Raw genomic sequence first — 17713 nt, forward strand, 5'->3', positions numbered from 1 at the left:
TGTTTGTAAAGTTGCCCTTTGACTTTCTGCTCTCCTTCACTTTCTGTTGACATTGATGAATTTTGAGTATGCTGAATTTAAGGTTCTGATGTACAGATAAAAACAATGATCAAAGAATGTTGTATGGCGGGTTAGGAGAAGCAAAACTTCTCCTTGAATGAGTATTCTGCCTACCTTCTACCCCATTTATCATCTCTATTTCTGTAATCAGATATTGGAGAAGAGAAGCAACATCACCGCCATGGTCAGAGTCAGCACTTAGAGGCTTGTTACAGCAGAACTGCCTGTTTGGTTTGTGTTTCTTTTACAGCACAGAAATTAATTGAATTTAATCCACATGTATGACTCCTGTGTTGTAGCTGGGCAGTTACACAACATGTTAAATGATCTCAAACGGTGTTGGTGCATGAAAGCAAACTCCATTGAGGTCTTCCACTGAGTCCTTAATTGTGGTGATGACAATGTCAGTGCTGTCTGTGAGCACACAGGCTGTTGGCTCTGGGTGGTTAAAGTGTCAGAGCTTGCTGGGAGCAGAGTGGCTGCTGGGCTGCTCAGCCCTCCTGCCCCGTGGCTCTTCCTGGCATCCTACATCTGCAGATCCCACCGTGGCTCCTGGGGAGGAGGTCAGAGCACCCTGTGCTACATGAACAAAGTGACTGAGTCAGAAAAACTCCCGGTGTGCTTGAGATCTCCTCCTCCCCTCCTGCTCTGTTGGTTTGGTGCTGCCTTGTTCAGGGCATTTATTGCCTCGTTCTGTTTGTGCACTGAGTGAAATAACTTTGGCAAAAGCTTGGATAATAATTTAAAGTTTTTAGGTACGTGCTGTACTTGGTTTTGCAGCAGCTTAAAAGCTGTTAACAGTGTCTTCTTCTCTAGGGATGGATGAATGAAATTTATAATTATGATCCAGAAACGTACCATGCTACATTGACTCACTCTGTCTATGTGCGACTCGAAGGCAGCACCCTACGACTTTCAAAACCCAACAAAAATATTTCTAGAAGAGCTGTGTACAATGAGCCAAAGCCTGAAGTCACATATGTCAGTCAAAAAATTTATGAACTAACAGACAGCAAGGTGAGTGTCTTACTTATATCTGATTTTAACAAAGAATACTTTGCAAATTCTTTTTAACTCTGAAGTTTGTTTTTTCACTCCTCTATTTTCACGTTCTGTCATTATTTAAACAAAACTGTTGTCGTGACTAACTTGCAAAAGATTGTGCTGGGGAGGAAGATTGAGCAGGATTTGGAAGAAAGTACATATTTACACGATAAAGAGAGTGATTTTCCTCTGGCAGCTGAGAGCAGAGTTAACTCTTGGGAGCTCTGAGACTCCTTCCCAATGCATGAGATGACTGTTCTGAAGGTTACACCAAAATGCCTCATCTTTGGTGGTTGTCTCTACCCCAGGGCAGAGAGACAACATTTGTATTTCACTCAAAGAGGGAATGTACATCACATGTGAAGGAGGAGAGTGAGAGGTGTCTGGAACGTGACCTGCTGTGGGTGCCCCCAGTCTAGAGAAGGAGAGGGGGTTTTTGCAGTTGGAAAAATGCATCAGCAATAATGCTTGGACAGTTTTCCTACATGTTGTTTGCCTCCCTCAAATATGTCAAGAGTTGCCACGTGAAGTTGATTCCATTGGCATTGTTTTAAATAATACATCAATACCTAATTATTAAGGGAATGGATTTTTTTAATGTGCTGCATCAGTTGAGAGCCTTGGCAGTACAGATGTAGGAGGCAACCACACTTCACTTGATTGGAAGTTGGAGGGAGAGAGGGACCAAGGGAACAGTGAGGAAAACCTCCCTCCTTTGCTTGGAGTCTGTATGGGAAAGGAGTGTGCTGTCAGCTCTGCCTTCCATTAAAGGAAGAAAAGATAAAGAAAGAATTAGATTCCTGCCTTTTGCAGATTTGTTTTCCCATTATGAAGACAAGCAAAGCTGTCATGTGGGAGCACTTGACTGATTGTGGTTCCCCATGGTCTCTTAGAAAAATTTCCAATACTTCCCCCCACCCAGCCCCAGCTGATTACAGAAGGGCCAAGTGCTTTGACTGTAATAAACAAAGGATGCCCACAGTTTTTGGAAGACACTGCTAAATATAGACCCCTAATAAGAATTTTTAACTCTTTTTTTTTAAACCACTCCTCTAATCACTTGCATTGTCTTAATTTGATATAAATATACTGAGTTTAGAATATAATTATCTACAAATCAGTCTTATGGCTTGGCTTGGCTCTTAAGTATTTGATGTGGCTGTCACCAACTTCAAACGCTCAATTTCATAAGGTGGGCATGAAAAGCTGTGTTCAAAACTCAGTTTGGACTCTGATTATTTTATCTTGTTATCTATTTATCTCCCCATGGTCCCAGAAATAAAGTTCCTGGATTTTCTATTTTTTCTGCAAATCCATGAGAATAAGATCATCTAAATGAAAACAGAGTTTCTAATCCACATGGCATAATCTGCTTAAATGGCCTTTGTCTTAATTCCAAGACTTGGCTCACCAAAGGCTTAGTGATAGCAGAGAGTTGGACATCCAGCAATTTTGAGTCAGTTAAACTGGCAGTTCCAGTGTGGGGTCTTTATCTCTTGCATTCCTGTGTTCTTTACTTGAGTATAGAAACGTAGAGGATACAAGTGAAAAATAAATTCATGTAACCCTTTCATATATCCTTCAGATTTCCCTGGTTCCTAAGAGCCTGGCACGGAAACGCATTTGGAATAAGAAATACCCAATTTGCATTGAACTGGCCAAACAGGATGACTTCATGGCCAAGGCCCAGGCTGAGAAGGAGACTGCAGAGGAGAAACCTGCTGAAAGAGGGGACTTGAACAATGAGGAATCCAAGAAACCTCAGGATGGAGTGAAGTCCACTTGCCAAAAGGATCAAGTGCTTTACCTCTTTGGAAGGACGGGTAGGGAGAAGGAGGAGTGGTTCAGAAGGTTCCTTCTCGCATCGAAGCTCAAGTCTGAAGTAAAGAAGCCACCCAGTGGGAGCAAGCCAGGTACTCAGATTTTGTATTCTTCTAGAAGTCTGTTAAAAGAAACAAACCAAGTTATGTTTTGCTGGTGCCACAGTGATCTTTACAAGGAAAAAAATAGTAATACCAAAGATACTCTTCTCCTTACCTTGGCCTCTCATTGCCACCTTACCCCCACCTTTTCCCCTCTTGGCTCTATGCTTTCAAATATTATTTCAAAACAGTCACTGTTTTTCAGTAACTGTAGTAACTCCTGTCATATTTTTAAGGAGGAATTGTTCAGTCCCTTCTTTTTCTGTATATTGGAACTGATGCCAACATTTGCAGTATTAGACTCAGTTCTATCATTACCTGATTTTCCTCCTCCATCCTTCCTTCCACTCTAGTCTCCTGTAAAGGATAGAGCTTTCTCATGGGTTAGTGGCACAAGAAAATACATTTCTGTTTAAATGAAAGGTCCTGCATTAACATTTATATAAATATATATGTATACACACATATATATCTGAACCAACAAACATTAGTCTATAGTATTATCAATTGTTTGGAATATTAATTTAAACTCATCCTCTGATACGATTTTAAACCTGAATGACTCATGCTTTTCTGCCCTTATTCTCTGAGAAGCTTTTTAAAAATTAGCTAACATTATTGTTTCTGGCACATAACTTATTGAAAGGCAGATGCAAAATAAATAGCTAATTAAAATTCCAATAGTTAGATGCTTTTCCCAGTCCTTTTAATTGTAACAGCCTATAATTAGATTAGTAAAAAAAAAAACTTTAGTCATAGGTGCATTTCAATCACCTGACTTTTATTTTAGGCATTCTCCAGCAGGGCTGTTGGGAATTTTGCCATGTGTTATACATATGTGAGTGCCCATATTTAAATATGCTATTGATCAGCTGACTCCTCCAGTCCCACATCCTGCTGAGTGCTGAATCATAGCAAATACTGGCTAATTTGGGTTTAGGACCACTTAAACACACAGCAGTGGAATTTACTTTTAGCCTTTAAAATAAGAAAGCACCATGCTGGTCTTTTTTCAGGAGAAATATCTGTGGAATAAACATGTTCTTTAAAGTTTGATGATGCACTGTGGGTTTTAGCTGTCAGATTTGTTCTCTGTTGAACAGGTATTATTCCTTTGAATTTAGGGGTGCTGCCAGCACACAGCAGAGCTGATAGTCAGTCTGGAGTTCTCTCACACAGCCGGAGCAGCAGCAAGGGAAGCGGAGAAGAAATCACATCCCAGCCAAAGCACAAGGACCTGGCTGGCAACATGAGGCAGAAAATGCTTCTGGACTACAATATTTATATGGCGAAGTGTGTTCCACAAGGAAAGAAAAGCCCTTCAGGTAGCCCAGCCCTCAGTGCAGACAGCAGCCCTACAGCTGTGAAAAAGGTAATACTTGTGCTCCAAAGAAACAGTGGACAGCTTCTGTAGCTCTTACTAATCCTTTGACCTCCTGGACTGCATTTGAGTCACTCTCAGTAAACAGAACCTTAATACTAAGTACAACACTCATAATAAACACATCTTTAATGTTAAGCAGGACTGCTTTTTATTTAAAGTAGTGGTAATTAAGATCATGCATCTTTGTTTCCAGACTTTCATACAACACCCAGAAAAAGGAATAGGAGGCCATGGTGTAATGTATGAATAAACACATCTTGTGTTCCCCCAGGAAAACATATTCTACCCCCAACCACTCCTGAAGCTGTGATAGATTTGCTGCTGAATCTGGCACGTGTCAGAAGCCATTCTATAAATAGCTGAGCAGTGCTGGCAGGGAACCTGCGTCACAGCAGAGGCTCCTCACCCTGGCACAGCCTGGCTGCAGCCCTTGTGAGCTGTAGCTGCCAAGAGAGAATGTTCAGAACTGCAGCATCTACCTGCCTGTCTTAGAAAGTGCTGCCTTTCTGCTGGCTTCAGGAGTTCTGCCTGGAATAATGTCAGGTGGTGAATTCTTCTGTCATTGCAGGCACTTAATATGTTGTGTTTCCTTCATGGAAACTTCCTGGTTTTTTGTGGTTGCGTGTGTACCCAAAATCATTTCAGCTGCCTTGGCTTTTGTGTGTGTAGTCAGTGAAGCAGCATCTGAATGTATAATATTTCCAGGTGTTTCAAGATGGTTTTCAAGGCAGAATTCTCTTGGACTGTAAACAAAACCTTTAATGCAGCAGAGGGGACAATATAGTTCCCTGAATCCTATATTGCAAACGCTGGAAGGAGGAGTGTGATATTCTGTACTGTGTTTATCATCTATCTGTGGTGTTTCTGAGCTGGATTTCAGAATGATTAAGGATGTAAGGTTGGGTTTTGCTTTTCATTTTTTTAATAAAACAAAGGAAGAGTAGAGTACCTGTTCTTCCAGATCTGACTGGCAAGAGAGGGTATCTCTTACTGTAAACACAGTTTATAAGTCTGCCCACTCTGGGTTTATCTGCTTTTTCTGCCAGAGGTTAAATTACATCCAACTTTCTCATTTCATTGCCAGAGGTCAATCTATGTCTACGTGGTCTCATTCCCTCTGCTGCATGTCAGGATGATGACAGGCTCGTGGCAACCCAGCTGATGCATTTTTAAAGCTGCTCCCTGTGCTGAGCATTTGGTGTTCTGAGTTGACCCAGGCTCTTAACACTGAACTTCCCATATAAATCAGGCCTTTCCTTTCCTTATTTTATAGAATTTATAGAGCTGAATAACCTGCTTTATGTTTTCAGTTGCCAGATGCCAATGAGGAAGCTGAAGAAGAAGAACAGGAGGCCTGGGTGAATGCTCTGCTTGGAAGAATATTTTGGGATTTTTTAGGAGAGAAGTATTGGTCTGATCTAGTGTCAAAGAAGATCCAAATGAAGCTTAGCAAAATAAAGGTATCTGGAGACTTGCTTTATACACTCCTTTGAAAGAAGTGAAACACAAAGTCCTTGAGTTTTAAAATAGTACTAGAAAGACTTATTTCACACTTACATGTAAAAGACAGTAAATGTGCTACAGTATGGTTTCTGATGCATCTTAACTTTGCTGGAGTTGGATTAGCTATTTGTATCTGTTAAATATTTATGTAAAAATTGAGTATTACTGTATTTACATTAGGGATGAATAGAACTGCATATAAATGAGGAAATCTGCTTTGGGTAATAGTAGATTGCTTTTAAGGTGGAGGGCATCACGGAGCCACAACTGTAGTGTGTTCCTGTTAACTTCAGACATAAACAACTTGCAGGAGTCAGTGGGAGCAATAGTTATGGAAAAAGCTCTGTGGGGTGACAGGACACAGCTTCCATCAGCTGCACCATCTCAAGGATGAAGGGAGGAGTGACGCTTTTGAGTGACTTCTCAGTCTTGCCCTTGCCTTCTGTAACCCTTCTGAACAGCAGCAGTTCACCACAGCCTTCAGCTCCTGGTGTTTGGGGAGGAGTTTGCCTGTTCCTAAAGGCAAAGGAAGTTGTTGTCTTGCTTACAAAAGCTCAGAAGTTTAGCTGCTAGCCCCAGCTGTGAGATAGTGCTGCCTTTGCTTTGGGAAATCACCAGTAGCCTAAATCTGCCCCGTCTGCTTCCACAATTGTGACAGCAGGGTACCCAAACATCTCACTGGTAACTTTTTAAGTGGAAAGACTAGCAATGGGGACTGGATGTATTTTTGATGTGTTAAAGCAGTGTCTATTCACAGGAGATATGTTTTCTGTCAGTTAGAAATATTTAAGTGAATAAATACCCAAATGTTGATTCTGTGCCTCTATTTTACTGAAATTATGATACAGATGTAAAAGGTAATGTTCTATGAAAGAATTTGCCAAAGAGAAAAGAAGCTGAGCCATTGATAAAACATCAGTGATAAAATATATTACTGAAGTTAAGATCCAAAGAAATCTTTGATTTTTATTCACAGGGAAATAGGATTTACACTTCATTCTTGAGCTTTTTACATACTTTGACTAAAAAGCATGCTGATGGTTTAAGGTCAGCATCTGAAGTTCAGCATAATTTAAAAAATAAGTTCAGATACCCAATCTGTCCCTAAAATTTTTTTGAAACTGGCAACTGTGAGATTCTAGAATAGTAAGAATTCTGTGTAATTATATCTGTCTTTCACTGGTGACACTTCAGCTCAGTCCATTCCTTAAATTTAATGAGCTTTTTTCTCTCAGGAAACTGATGTCTAGTTCCATAACATGTATTTGATTTTTTAAAATTCTGTCCTTTTAGCTGCCCTACTTCATGAATGAGCTGACTCTGACTGAACTTGACATGGGGATAGCAGTGCCCAAGATCCTTCAAGCCTTCAAACCTTCTATTGATCACAGAGGTAAAATACAAAAATAGCAGGTGCTGGTATTGCCTTTGTATCTGAGAACAGAATGTTGATCTGTTTATCTTGTGCATGTTTTAGGTACATGTAATAAGAGCTTATTCTGAGAAACTCAGGGGTCTTTATCTTATGTTTGGTTTAAATGTAATTCTGTATATATGGAATTGTGATCATGTCTTTCCATAGGAAATAATTACTGAACTAAACTAAAATTTGCCTGCAACAGAGATGCAGACACTTATCTGATACTGTCAGGGACTGCAGAGGGCAATGCACATCTCCTTGGGACAGATCTGATTCTGACCATAGGAGAAAACAGGTTTGCCTCTCCAGGAGAAGCTGCCCTGTTCTGAAAATAGGGAATAATTCTAATCACTTGGAAAACAAGAATAGTGTTGTTTTGAAAATAAACTTCAAAATACAGGATCACTTTATGTTCTTAATATTAAATACAGCTTTTTTAAAAGCTGGATGACTTTCATACTGCTGCTTTATGAATTAGAACTGTTTGTTTTCTATTCCTTCTGCCTTGCATGTGGTCACGTATTTGAGGATGCTCATGTCAGTTAAGTAGTCTTGCAAAAAAGAAAACATTGGAATAATGCTTTTTAGCTTCAAAAGCATTTATTCTATGTGTTGAGGAGCTCTAGATGCCATCTAAGATGTAATCAGAGCAGTTTTTAATTTTAAATTGTATCAGAGTTTCTCCACTCAACGTGGAGAGATTTCTAATTGGCCTAAAGGGAAATATTTCCTTGGAAGACTTGGCGTGGTGTCACCTGACCTTTGCAAGAATACCAGATGCATGGACTTTAGGAGGAGATTGATAAACTTTAATACTAAAACTTTGTGCCACTCCAATCACTGACCAAAAGCATGAGGACAGTAAGTGCCAACCTTTCCCTCATAAATCTGAGCAAAGCAGACTTTGGGGAAATATTAAAATCTTCTTGGACATGCATTGGTTAATGCTGCCTGTTGTATCCAAATGCCCTTATCTGCTTGGGACTTGCAACTCCATGGGGAAAAGCCTTATCTATAAAACACTGGGTACTTTGCTCTCAACTTTTCCAAAGATTATTTTCCACTGAGCTTTGTAAACAAAGCATGTTTGAAAAGAGCAATCTGTTTGGTTGTCATGAGGAATAAAATCTGTCTTTTTAAGAGAAATGAGAGTTGAATAGGTGGAATAAGCTGGAGTGCAGTCAGTATTTGGGGAACTAAAACATATTGCTGCTTCTTGTCTTATGCTTCCTGTGTGGGACAGCAGGTTCACCACAGGACTTAAGAAGTCCTCCAGTGTTCTCCATTAAGTGGTTGCACCATTGGTAGAAGTTTTATTTGGAGTTACAGAACAAAGGAAAACTTTTAAAAATCTTTATGTTTGTGTGAAGTGGTTTCATAGTTTCTTTTTAATCAGGGTTCTTGTCAGTGTGTTTTCCTTTGTCTTGATTTAAACATTTTTTGAATTCTTTTCTCTGTTCTCATACCTTCAGTTGTAACCAAGGACTGTAGTTCTAAGTCATGAGATGGGATTTAGGAGCTGAACACTTGGCTTCAATTAATTGCTGAAACAGCAGTGAGATCAATTAGTTCCTTTAGTTTCTTGTTCAGTTAAACTGTGACAAGCAAATATTTATGGTAGGATTTCTAATCCTTTTAACTGTTGATTGTGAATATACATGTAAGCTCTTAGGGTTTTAAAGAGCTTGCAGTGAGTAATACTGGAATAACTTGTTCTCTTATTACACTTAAAAGGACATAAACTAGGGGATGATAATTGGAAATGCTTGTTTTCATAAGGATAAATGTATTTCTTGGTAAGTTGGCCTATGGGTAAATTATTTGGTTTATGGGGAAATGTGGGGGGAAAATTCTATACTTCCAGGGCAGTATCCAGAGTGAATGCTTCTAAGTTTTTGGGGTTTTTTAGTAAGTGTTTGAGGCAGTCATTGGGGGTAGCCCTTTGTGAGGCTTTAAAGTGCAGTAACTAATTGTGATGTGCTTTGTTTCATCAATATTTCTTTTTACCAGTGCTTGATTACAAAGAAAATACATTTTTTGTTATATGCTTTCTCTAATTAGCTAAATTTGTTAACAGACAATGTTAGAAAAAAAGTCTTGTTTCTGTTAATACAGTCCTGCTTGGGTGACAGCATATGCTGTGGCTTTTACTGTAATTCTGTCAAGGCTAAGGAACCAGAAAACAGAATAAATTGTACCATCTGCCCAGTTCTTCACTCCCTCTCCCTCCCTTTTTCCCTCTGGAAAAAGTGTATGAACATTTTCTGGTCAGAAGGAATTTTCCCTCTCAGTAACGGCATCCTTTGCTTAATTTGATCTCCTGTTAAAACTATATTGATTATTGAGTTCTGCTGACTCACTGATTGTCCAAACAGTCTGTTAAGCTGTTTTCATGGTTTTTATGATCTTACTGATGCTTTCCTACTGTAAAGAGAAAAAAAAACCTTATAAGTTTGTGTTTGAGTTCTTGTGTTTGGTTTTTAGAACAATGTTAGAAAAAATGTGATGGAAAAAAGTTACTTGGGTTAGTAAAGCACCAACTTACCTTAATCCTGCTTCCAGCATGTAACCTCACAGGGTGCCAGGGACCAGGTCTTTGGGAGCTGCCTGTGTTTCTTTTACCACATGTGGGTGGGATTATGATAAAGATATGTTACTGCAGAAAAGAAAACAATAGTTCTTTAACTGATAAAGTGTGACTTTTCTAGAACAATAAAACACAAAGGGTAGTTACCATTTGTGCTGGTTTCAGTTTTATTCACCATTAATTGCTTCCAAATAAGTAAATAAAAATGGAATGGGTCAGTGGTTGATGTGCCAGGTACTGGTGAGGGAATGTTTGGTGCAACTGCAGTATCTGGAAAAGGAAGAAGTATAATCTGTTTATTGCCATCTGTTTTCTAACCTCTGGATGACAAATCCTACTGCTTTGGTGCAGGGTGTCACTTAAAAGGCTTGAGCTAGTGTTGAGGTATTCCCAAGACAATTCTTTTGGAGATTGTAAAAAGCAAATAGCTTGCAGAGACAATAGGATTTAACTTAATATTGCACATCTAAAGAATTGTGTAAGTCTAGAATTGTAAAAATGACCCTGTTTACTCTGACTCATAAAAGAATGCCTGTAGCTCAGTTTCTGAGGGAACCTTGTCATAGATCTTCAATACACCACTGGCAAACCAAGGGGCAGCAGGTTGTGGTGTGAGAGAAGCAAATGTTGCTCTGGGATTTCAAGCTGTGCTTCACTTTAGCAGCATCAGTGATGCAGAGGAGTGTCCCCATTACTGCTTGGCTTGGAGCTATGCTGTAAACAGTTTTGAAGTGAATCCCTGATGGTATTCTATTTCCTTTATCCCATTTCACATCTCTTAAGCAGTTTAGGTGTGTGTAAATCCCAGTATTTTTTTTAGACCATTAGCTCTACTCACCACTCTCTTTCAGTGTGGCTTGGATTTATAGCTGGCTGTGATCAGAAGGGTTGCTCTGTGATTGCTCTTCAAGTAACATCTTTTCTGTTGTTTATTTTAGGACTTTGGGTTGATTTGGAAATGTCCTACAATGGATCTTTTCTAATGACACTGGAGACCAAGATGAACTTGACCAGACTTGGTAAAGAGCCGCTTGGGGAGGCGTTTAAGGTTGGCGAGATCGGCAGGGAAGGGTAAGGGATGGCAATGGTGCTTTCATAGTGAAAAGCTGGGATTTTCCTTGTGTCCTTGCAGCTCTGGCTCTGCAGGAGATTGAAAGGAGTTTGGGGATGTTTCATACAAGTGGGTGTGGAATGGGGCTTTTCTGTGCAACTTTGTTTGGTCATGCTATTGATAATAATTTTAATAAAAGGCTTCTGTGGTACAGTTATTTTACATATATATTTCAGTTGGGTTTTAAAATGTCCTGTGAATAAATTTAGTTCTTAAGCTTGGTTTGGGGTTTAGTCAGATAGAACTCAAGTACTGGAGATACACATGCAGAACTAGAGATAGACAAGTGTAACAGGCTGCTGCAGCAGGGTACAGCTGCAACTGGAAACCATGGAGTAGTAAACAATGTGCAAGGTAAATGGGCTCTAATTGTTATGTAAAGACCTTTTCAAAAGCTTTATTGCATTGTTGGAGTAATCACATCCCTGCTTTAGTCTTGTTTTTTCCTCATAGCCACCTTGTGTTTGCCTGCTATGCCTAGGTGAAATGCCTTATGTAGATGAACTAATTAGCAGACAGTAACTTAGCTCCTTTGTATTTGTGTTTTCCCTCTCATTTTGGCCATGTTTGAATGTCATCCATTGTCCATTTGTATTAACCTAGTGAGTGGCACCTATCAAATATCTATCCCTGGATGGATCCACTCCCAGCTCTGATGTCCAATTTATTTTTGTGCTGTATTCTCTTTGTACCTAAATCTGCAGGCCCTGAACAGTAGGTGGTCTCTGATTTAATGTACAATCACTGCCTACAAATCAAGAAACTAGTCTCTAAACCTGGCCATTTGTTTAGCTATGAACAAAATGGTATGGTCTTTCACATTTAAGATACTAGAGGCTTTGCATGCTCATGTCATAACTCTGACCATTTATTCTGAGATACCTTGAAGTAATATTTACAGCAGCACTATATGTCAGTGCAGTCATGACAAGAAAATAAATGTGAAAAAAACTAATGGCTGAATGATCTCATACACTGGTAGAAATTCAGAGGATTTTAAATCAACCTAGATTCTCATTGTCACTGCTTGAAATAAATATTTCTGAATTTACATCACTATAACTGGTAGGTGTGAATTTTTCAAAATCTGTTTAATCCTGCCTGCCCAAAAAATGGGGGATAGAGGAGGAAATGTCTATACAAATCAAATTCTTGCTTTTCTTCCCCATCCCTTCAGGATTTTCTTTGTGTATTTTCATATCTGTTCAGTGCAGGAACAGCCTCAGAAATAATTAGTGAACACTCTGATTCATATTTAAAAATCAGGTTGCTGCTGGCTTAGCTATAGGCCCCCAGCAAGGCAGATTTAAGTGCCTGTAGCCAAGCAACCAGTTACTTGAAGGTATCAGCATTGACTGCATTGCTCCCTGCACAGGGCTGGGAGGTTTCAAAGCTCAGGGCCAGGTAGCAGCTTTACATAAAGAACAATCTAATGTATTCTAGTTTGGATGAGGGTTACTTTGTTGCTTGGTGGTTTTTTTTCTCCTTTTTTCTTTAAAACGGATAATAAATAAATGAAGGACTGGAAAGTGAAGAACAGTTTGATTCTCCTCTGTGCCTTCCATTGTGTTAGTTAATTTTAATTCTGCTGGCTTTTTAAATTATCAGTTGACATTGCTGTGACAAATCAAATTACTCTGCATGTGTTTGCATCCATGGTCACGTTGTCAGTAAGTGATATGTGCTGGTTGCTGAGCTCATTTCTGGCCCTTATGAGCTCAGAACAAACCATCTCTTGAGATGCAGTCACCACAAAGTGCTGTGAGAAAGGCATCTACTCATCCAGAGAGAGGAGAGGGGGGAACAGCTCTGGGGTGTCACTGTCTGTGGCTGTTGTCAGTGTAAAGCAAGACAAATGGGTCACTGTTGCACTTGCTGTTTGAAATAGAAGTGAAGTGTGCTGAAACAGTCTGGTAATGCTGTCTTGCATGTCCTCTCAGGAAAATGCTGCTTTCAGAAAGAATAAGAAACTATTTAATTGCCAATTTTATAAGAGTAATACATGACAGATGCTGCTAAGCAGGAGTTGAAGCAAAAGCAGGCAGGTTAACCCAAAGTTACTGCACCTTCTCCACCCATCAGTCCTTTTGGCTTTGTTGAACCACAAAAACAAACTGACAAATGGCAATTCATAAAATATTGTGCAATCTTTACAGGAACAATACAGTAGCTCCAAAGTGATTTTTTTTCTGCCAATGTTTTTGTCATATAAATGGTCCATTGTATACAGAGCTCCCCTGAAATCTCACTCAAGCTTATTTATTGTTGCTTTGTTTATTGCGAAGAAATCCTGGGGTCTGAGCTGTTGGTGCTTGTGAGGCACTTCAGAGGACCCCTTCAACTAGGAAATAAAACACCTTGGAAGAGGGTGTCACCTTTGAAAGACCTGAGAATGCCCTGAGCATTTGAGCTGGATGCTAAAGTGCACAGGAAAGAGAAGTGAGGTCACACCCTGGTGGAAAATGTGCAGCTTGAATCTGACCTAAAAACGTGAATTTCTGTGAGGAACAGCTCCAGCATTGCTATTTGGGCCAGTGACAGGCAGCACCCACCACCCCCACATCCTCAGGGAGGTGGCTCAGTTTGGTTTGCTCCTTCACTCCTCTGCAGGTACAAAATGCTGCTCTGGATAGGAAGAGGTTTGCAATTGTGATTCCACAGCCTGGGTAGGAAACACTTCAGTGTGGACAGGTCCTGGGATTCCTGCTCCAGTGGGGAAGGAGTCTTGTGCACTGTGAGCTGCCCCTGAACTGTTCCTTTACATTAGGACTTAATGCAGTAACCACCAGTTTGTTCTGTGTACAGAATAACAGGCAGTGGCCTCAGTCCATACCCTGTCTGAGGTTATTAATGCTTCAAATACATTTCCAAGAACACACACACACACAAAGAAAAAAGACACAGCTATAAAGAGTATTCTGAACATGCTGTAGAGTATTACATTCCTGGGTATAGTCCCTAGGGCTAGAGCCATATGCTTCTGAAGGCTGTGTTGTGTAACTGTTTCAAGCTCTTGCATTCAGTAAAGATCTGTTAATTCTGAAGTGTATCCACTGTATCCTTCTCTCCTTTAAATCCGTTTAAAAGATTTGAAATTTTTCTTGTGACTGTGTACATAAAATCTTCCACAGTTCAAGTCTAGGAATTAGTCACTGCTGTTTGTATTTTGTACCCAAAGGGCAACACTTGTTTATTACTTCACTTTTTTCCTCATGACATTCAAACGAAATGGTTTGTCCAATCCTAATTCTGCTCGACTCATGAAAAACCATGAGCAACAACAGAGATGCTTCCAAATGTATTTTGAATAATCTCCACATGTGATTTGAGTATGTAGAATAGCCACCCCCGTGCCAGCCTCTTTCATGAAGGATTATGTTCCACTGGGGAAAACAGATTTCTGTTTTGAAAGCTGGTTCTGCCAGACTGGCTTCAGAGGGGTTTTGGTTTTGTTCTTTTTAGATAGCATTTATAATAGAGGGGAGGGGACAGTTCAGAAACCTCTAATGTCAGCCAAAGCTGTACAGGATGAGTAGCTATTTAAGGATATTACATTTGACCTGGAAATTGCCTTGTTTCAGTTTCAGGCCAAGGGCGTATTGTCTTGCAGACAGCGATGAGGAATCCTCCAGCGCTGGCTCTTCGGAGGAAGATGATGCTCCTGAGCTGGCAGGAGAGAAGCAGGTGACCCCAGGAGGAGAAGGGTGAGCTGTTTTTTAATCCTTCCCCCACAGCTGATAGCTGGTGCCAGTGCTGTGATGCTCTTTGTCCCCCAGGATGGCAGAGTGTGAGGCTGTCCAAGCAGTGGAGCCACCCCAGCTGCCATTTCCAGGGCAGAGGGCAGCAGAGGAGCCCTGTTCAGCCCAGCCCTGCAGGGACTTCTCCCAGATGCCCTGGGCACCTCCCATCCATCCTCTGCTGGATTGCTGGGAGGCCAGAGAAACTCTGGGGACCTTCCCCAGCGTGTCCTGCCTGGTAGCAGAGCCAAGAACAGGATTTTGTGTGAAAACTTGAAACCCTCTCTGTGCAGTATTACCCCTGTGCTTATCCTGCTGATCCCCTTATTGCTGGCGTTCCATTTTCCTTTCTTTAAGAAAACAGAAAACAACTGTTACTCAAGCCTGTTTTTCCTGCTCAGTTTTTTTTTTTTTTTTTTCCTTAAGGATTTAATGTGTCTGGGCTGTGCAATACTGCCCTCTGATGCTCTGCATGGGTTTCAAAGAAAATTTCCCAACATTAGTGATGCCACATCAATCTTGTTTTGGCTGTGGCTCTGATTTTTTGCTTTTTGCATCTGATTGCAATTATGCCATGCAAGGAGAAAGCTGAATGTCTGAGCCCAGAATGTCTGAGACATTCACAATGTTTTCTATGTCTGAACATATCTAAGTGATTTTTACAGTGAATATACCAGCAGACTCATGACTTATTCAAAACGTTCCAGAGAATTTTAGTATTTTACTCCTGAACACTTCTGAAAATTGTGTGGAGTTGTTTGAATTACTGCAATTGATGCATTTCATATCTTCTTGAAATCCATAGATCATATAAAAAACTCTTTATCAAGAGGACAAAGAGGGAGAATGAAGAATCTTAATGTAAAATACTGAAAAAATTTTCTTACACCAATTAAAAATCTGCATTGCTACCCCTATAGAATCTGGTGGGAGAATAACTTCTTTATCTGGGTAAAGATACAGCTAGTATAAAATCCCAAAGTCAAAATTTATTTTCTCTTTTTTTTTATTTCACTGAACAGTTTTTTGTCTTATGTTGTGCTAAAGGACAAAACTGTAAAAGTTTGTGTAAGAATAATTTTATTTTTTCCCTGGATAGGAAAATGCCATTTCCTTAGGAAGGTTATCTCTGCTATGTAACACCAAGAGCCACAATTAGACATGATATAGTCTGTGGAAAATACCAAATGTGCTATTTTTGGAGTCTGTATTTCCAACATGAGATAGGGGTAAGAAAAAACATATTCAACCCTTAAAGCATCTGTTTCAAAAGCCAGGAATGCTGTCTGACACAATTGCCAGGAAAAGCCCACTTTCTGCAGACATAGTTAACCATTTTTGGAATATCATTCCACCCACTGCCAAAACTGTTTTCCTCTTCTTTTTCAGCATACTTATACTTGTAAATGCTACAGTACCTTAAAATTAAAACATTTTTGTTCAGCACACACAGTTAAATAATCAGACACAATGGTTGGGACTTCTATGCTGATGATTTGTGCACATCTTAATGTATCAGTGTCGCTACAGTTTTTTTGGAATGGTAGTAGACAAGTTGTCACTTCTCATGCCATCTTGCTGGCATTAGTGATCTAAGTGTATTTGCATTTGTTTTAAAAATGGTTGTGTTTTCAGTGCCATCTGGGAAGGAGTGTTCAGGCTGAACAGAGTTTCTGCCAGACACCTGTAGCTGACAGAATACAGCTGCTGGGTGCAGGCCCTAGGATGAACTGCTTGGCCATGTATCTGTTCAGAATTTTTGTATCAAAAAAACTTAAATGATTTAATAGAAAATCCATGTCTGTCTCAGCAAATAGGTTTAAGAAAATTATCTTGATGTTCTTTTTCTATTCTCTGTCTAAAGGTATGTTGGAGGACATCGGACAAGTAAAATCATGAGAATTGTGGATAAAATTACGAAGTCAAAATACTTTCAGAAAGCAACAGAGACTGAGTTTATTAAGAAAAAAATAGAAGAGGTCTCCAATACTCCATTGCTGCTAACAGTTGAAGTACAGGAGTGCAGAGGAACACTAGTGATTAACATTCCACCTCCACCCACTGACAGAATATGGTAAGTGGAGCTCAGAGCAGAGCTGGGCGATGTTTCAGGTGTGCTACATGAGGGGTTGCAGCTAAGAAAAAAGGTAAAGCCTGGCTCCAGTGGTTTCTGGGCAAGGAGCAGGGCAAAGTAGTTGTAACTAAGGTAGGAACTGTTACAATGAGCAAATTGTTACAGGTTTAAGTACTTATTTTGTTGGAGCGTCTGTAGTAAATCCTGCTCTGTGTTCTCTCCCCAGGTACGGCTTCCGAAGGCCTCCCTACCTGGAGCTAAAAGCGCGGCCAAAACTTGGTGAGAGAGAAGTGACTCTAGTTCATGTAACAGACTGGATAGCAAGGAAACTGGAACAAGAGTTCCAGGTGTGTTTCCTCAACATTCTCCTTTCACTGATGATAGTTTTGGTCAAGTAAAGGGGTGGGGTGTTTAGTTTGCACATGTCCTCTATTTCATTTATAACTAGTCACGTCCTCCACTGCTCCCAGCCAGTGGGATGGATGTTGATGTTCACCTGAAACTGACTGCTGGGATGGTCTCAAGACTCATGTGTAGACCTGGGTGGAAAATCTGTTTTAGAGATGAAAATGACATTTCTTTGAAATAGGTACCATGGTAAAATTTGTAGTACTCAAATAAGAACATTATCCTCCATGTTCTTAATGATATGGGGCCAAACTGTTGCCTAAAATTAAGAACAGATAAGGCACTAATTCCTCTTACTGCTTCCTTTAAAGTAATTTTTTTAAAAATCATGTTGACCACAGTGCAGAAAGGAAGAAACCCCCTCCAAATACATGTAGAATAGGAATAATGACCAGCTTGATTCTGGACCTCAGCCTATACAATCAACCAGAACTCAAAATCAATTATTTTACTAAAAGTGCAT

At 40.0% G+C, this 17713-nt stretch overlaps 1 protein-coding gene across 4 annotated transcripts in view; it reads left to right on the plus strand.

The window, feature by feature from the left end:
- Window positions 1-17713, plus strand: part of TEX2 (testis expressed 2) — a 45362-nt gene that overhangs the window by 25343 nt on the left and 2306 nt on the right. For 3 of the 4 annotated variants that reach the window (XM_030233796.2, XM_018918924.3, XM_009094339.4), the window contains 9 exons: window positions 877-1077; window positions 2690-3017; window positions 4130-4398; window positions 5721-5870; window positions 7207-7306; window positions 10859-10991; window positions 14613-14735; window positions 16633-16842; window positions 17069-17189. In XM_030233796.2, the coding sequence (XP_030089656.1) occupies window positions 877-1077; window positions 2690-3017; window positions 4130-4398; window positions 5721-5870; window positions 7207-7306; window positions 10859-10991; window positions 14613-14735; window positions 16633-16842; window positions 17069-17189 (1635 nt within the window). The remainder of the gene's footprint in view (window positions 1-876; window positions 1078-2689; window positions 3018-4129; window positions 4399-5720; window positions 5871-7206; window positions 7307-10858; window positions 10992-14612; window positions 14736-16632; window positions 16843-17068; window positions 17190-17713) is intronic. The other variant, XM_009094341.4, reaches the window with a different exon arrangement.

Source organism: Serinus canaria, chromosome 18 (assembly GCF_022539315.1).
Source record: "Serinus canaria isolate serCan28SL12 chromosome 18, serCan2020, whole genome shotgun sequence".
Classification (NCBI taxonomy): Eukaryota; Metazoa; Chordata; class Aves; order Passeriformes; family Fringillidae; genus Serinus; species Serinus canaria.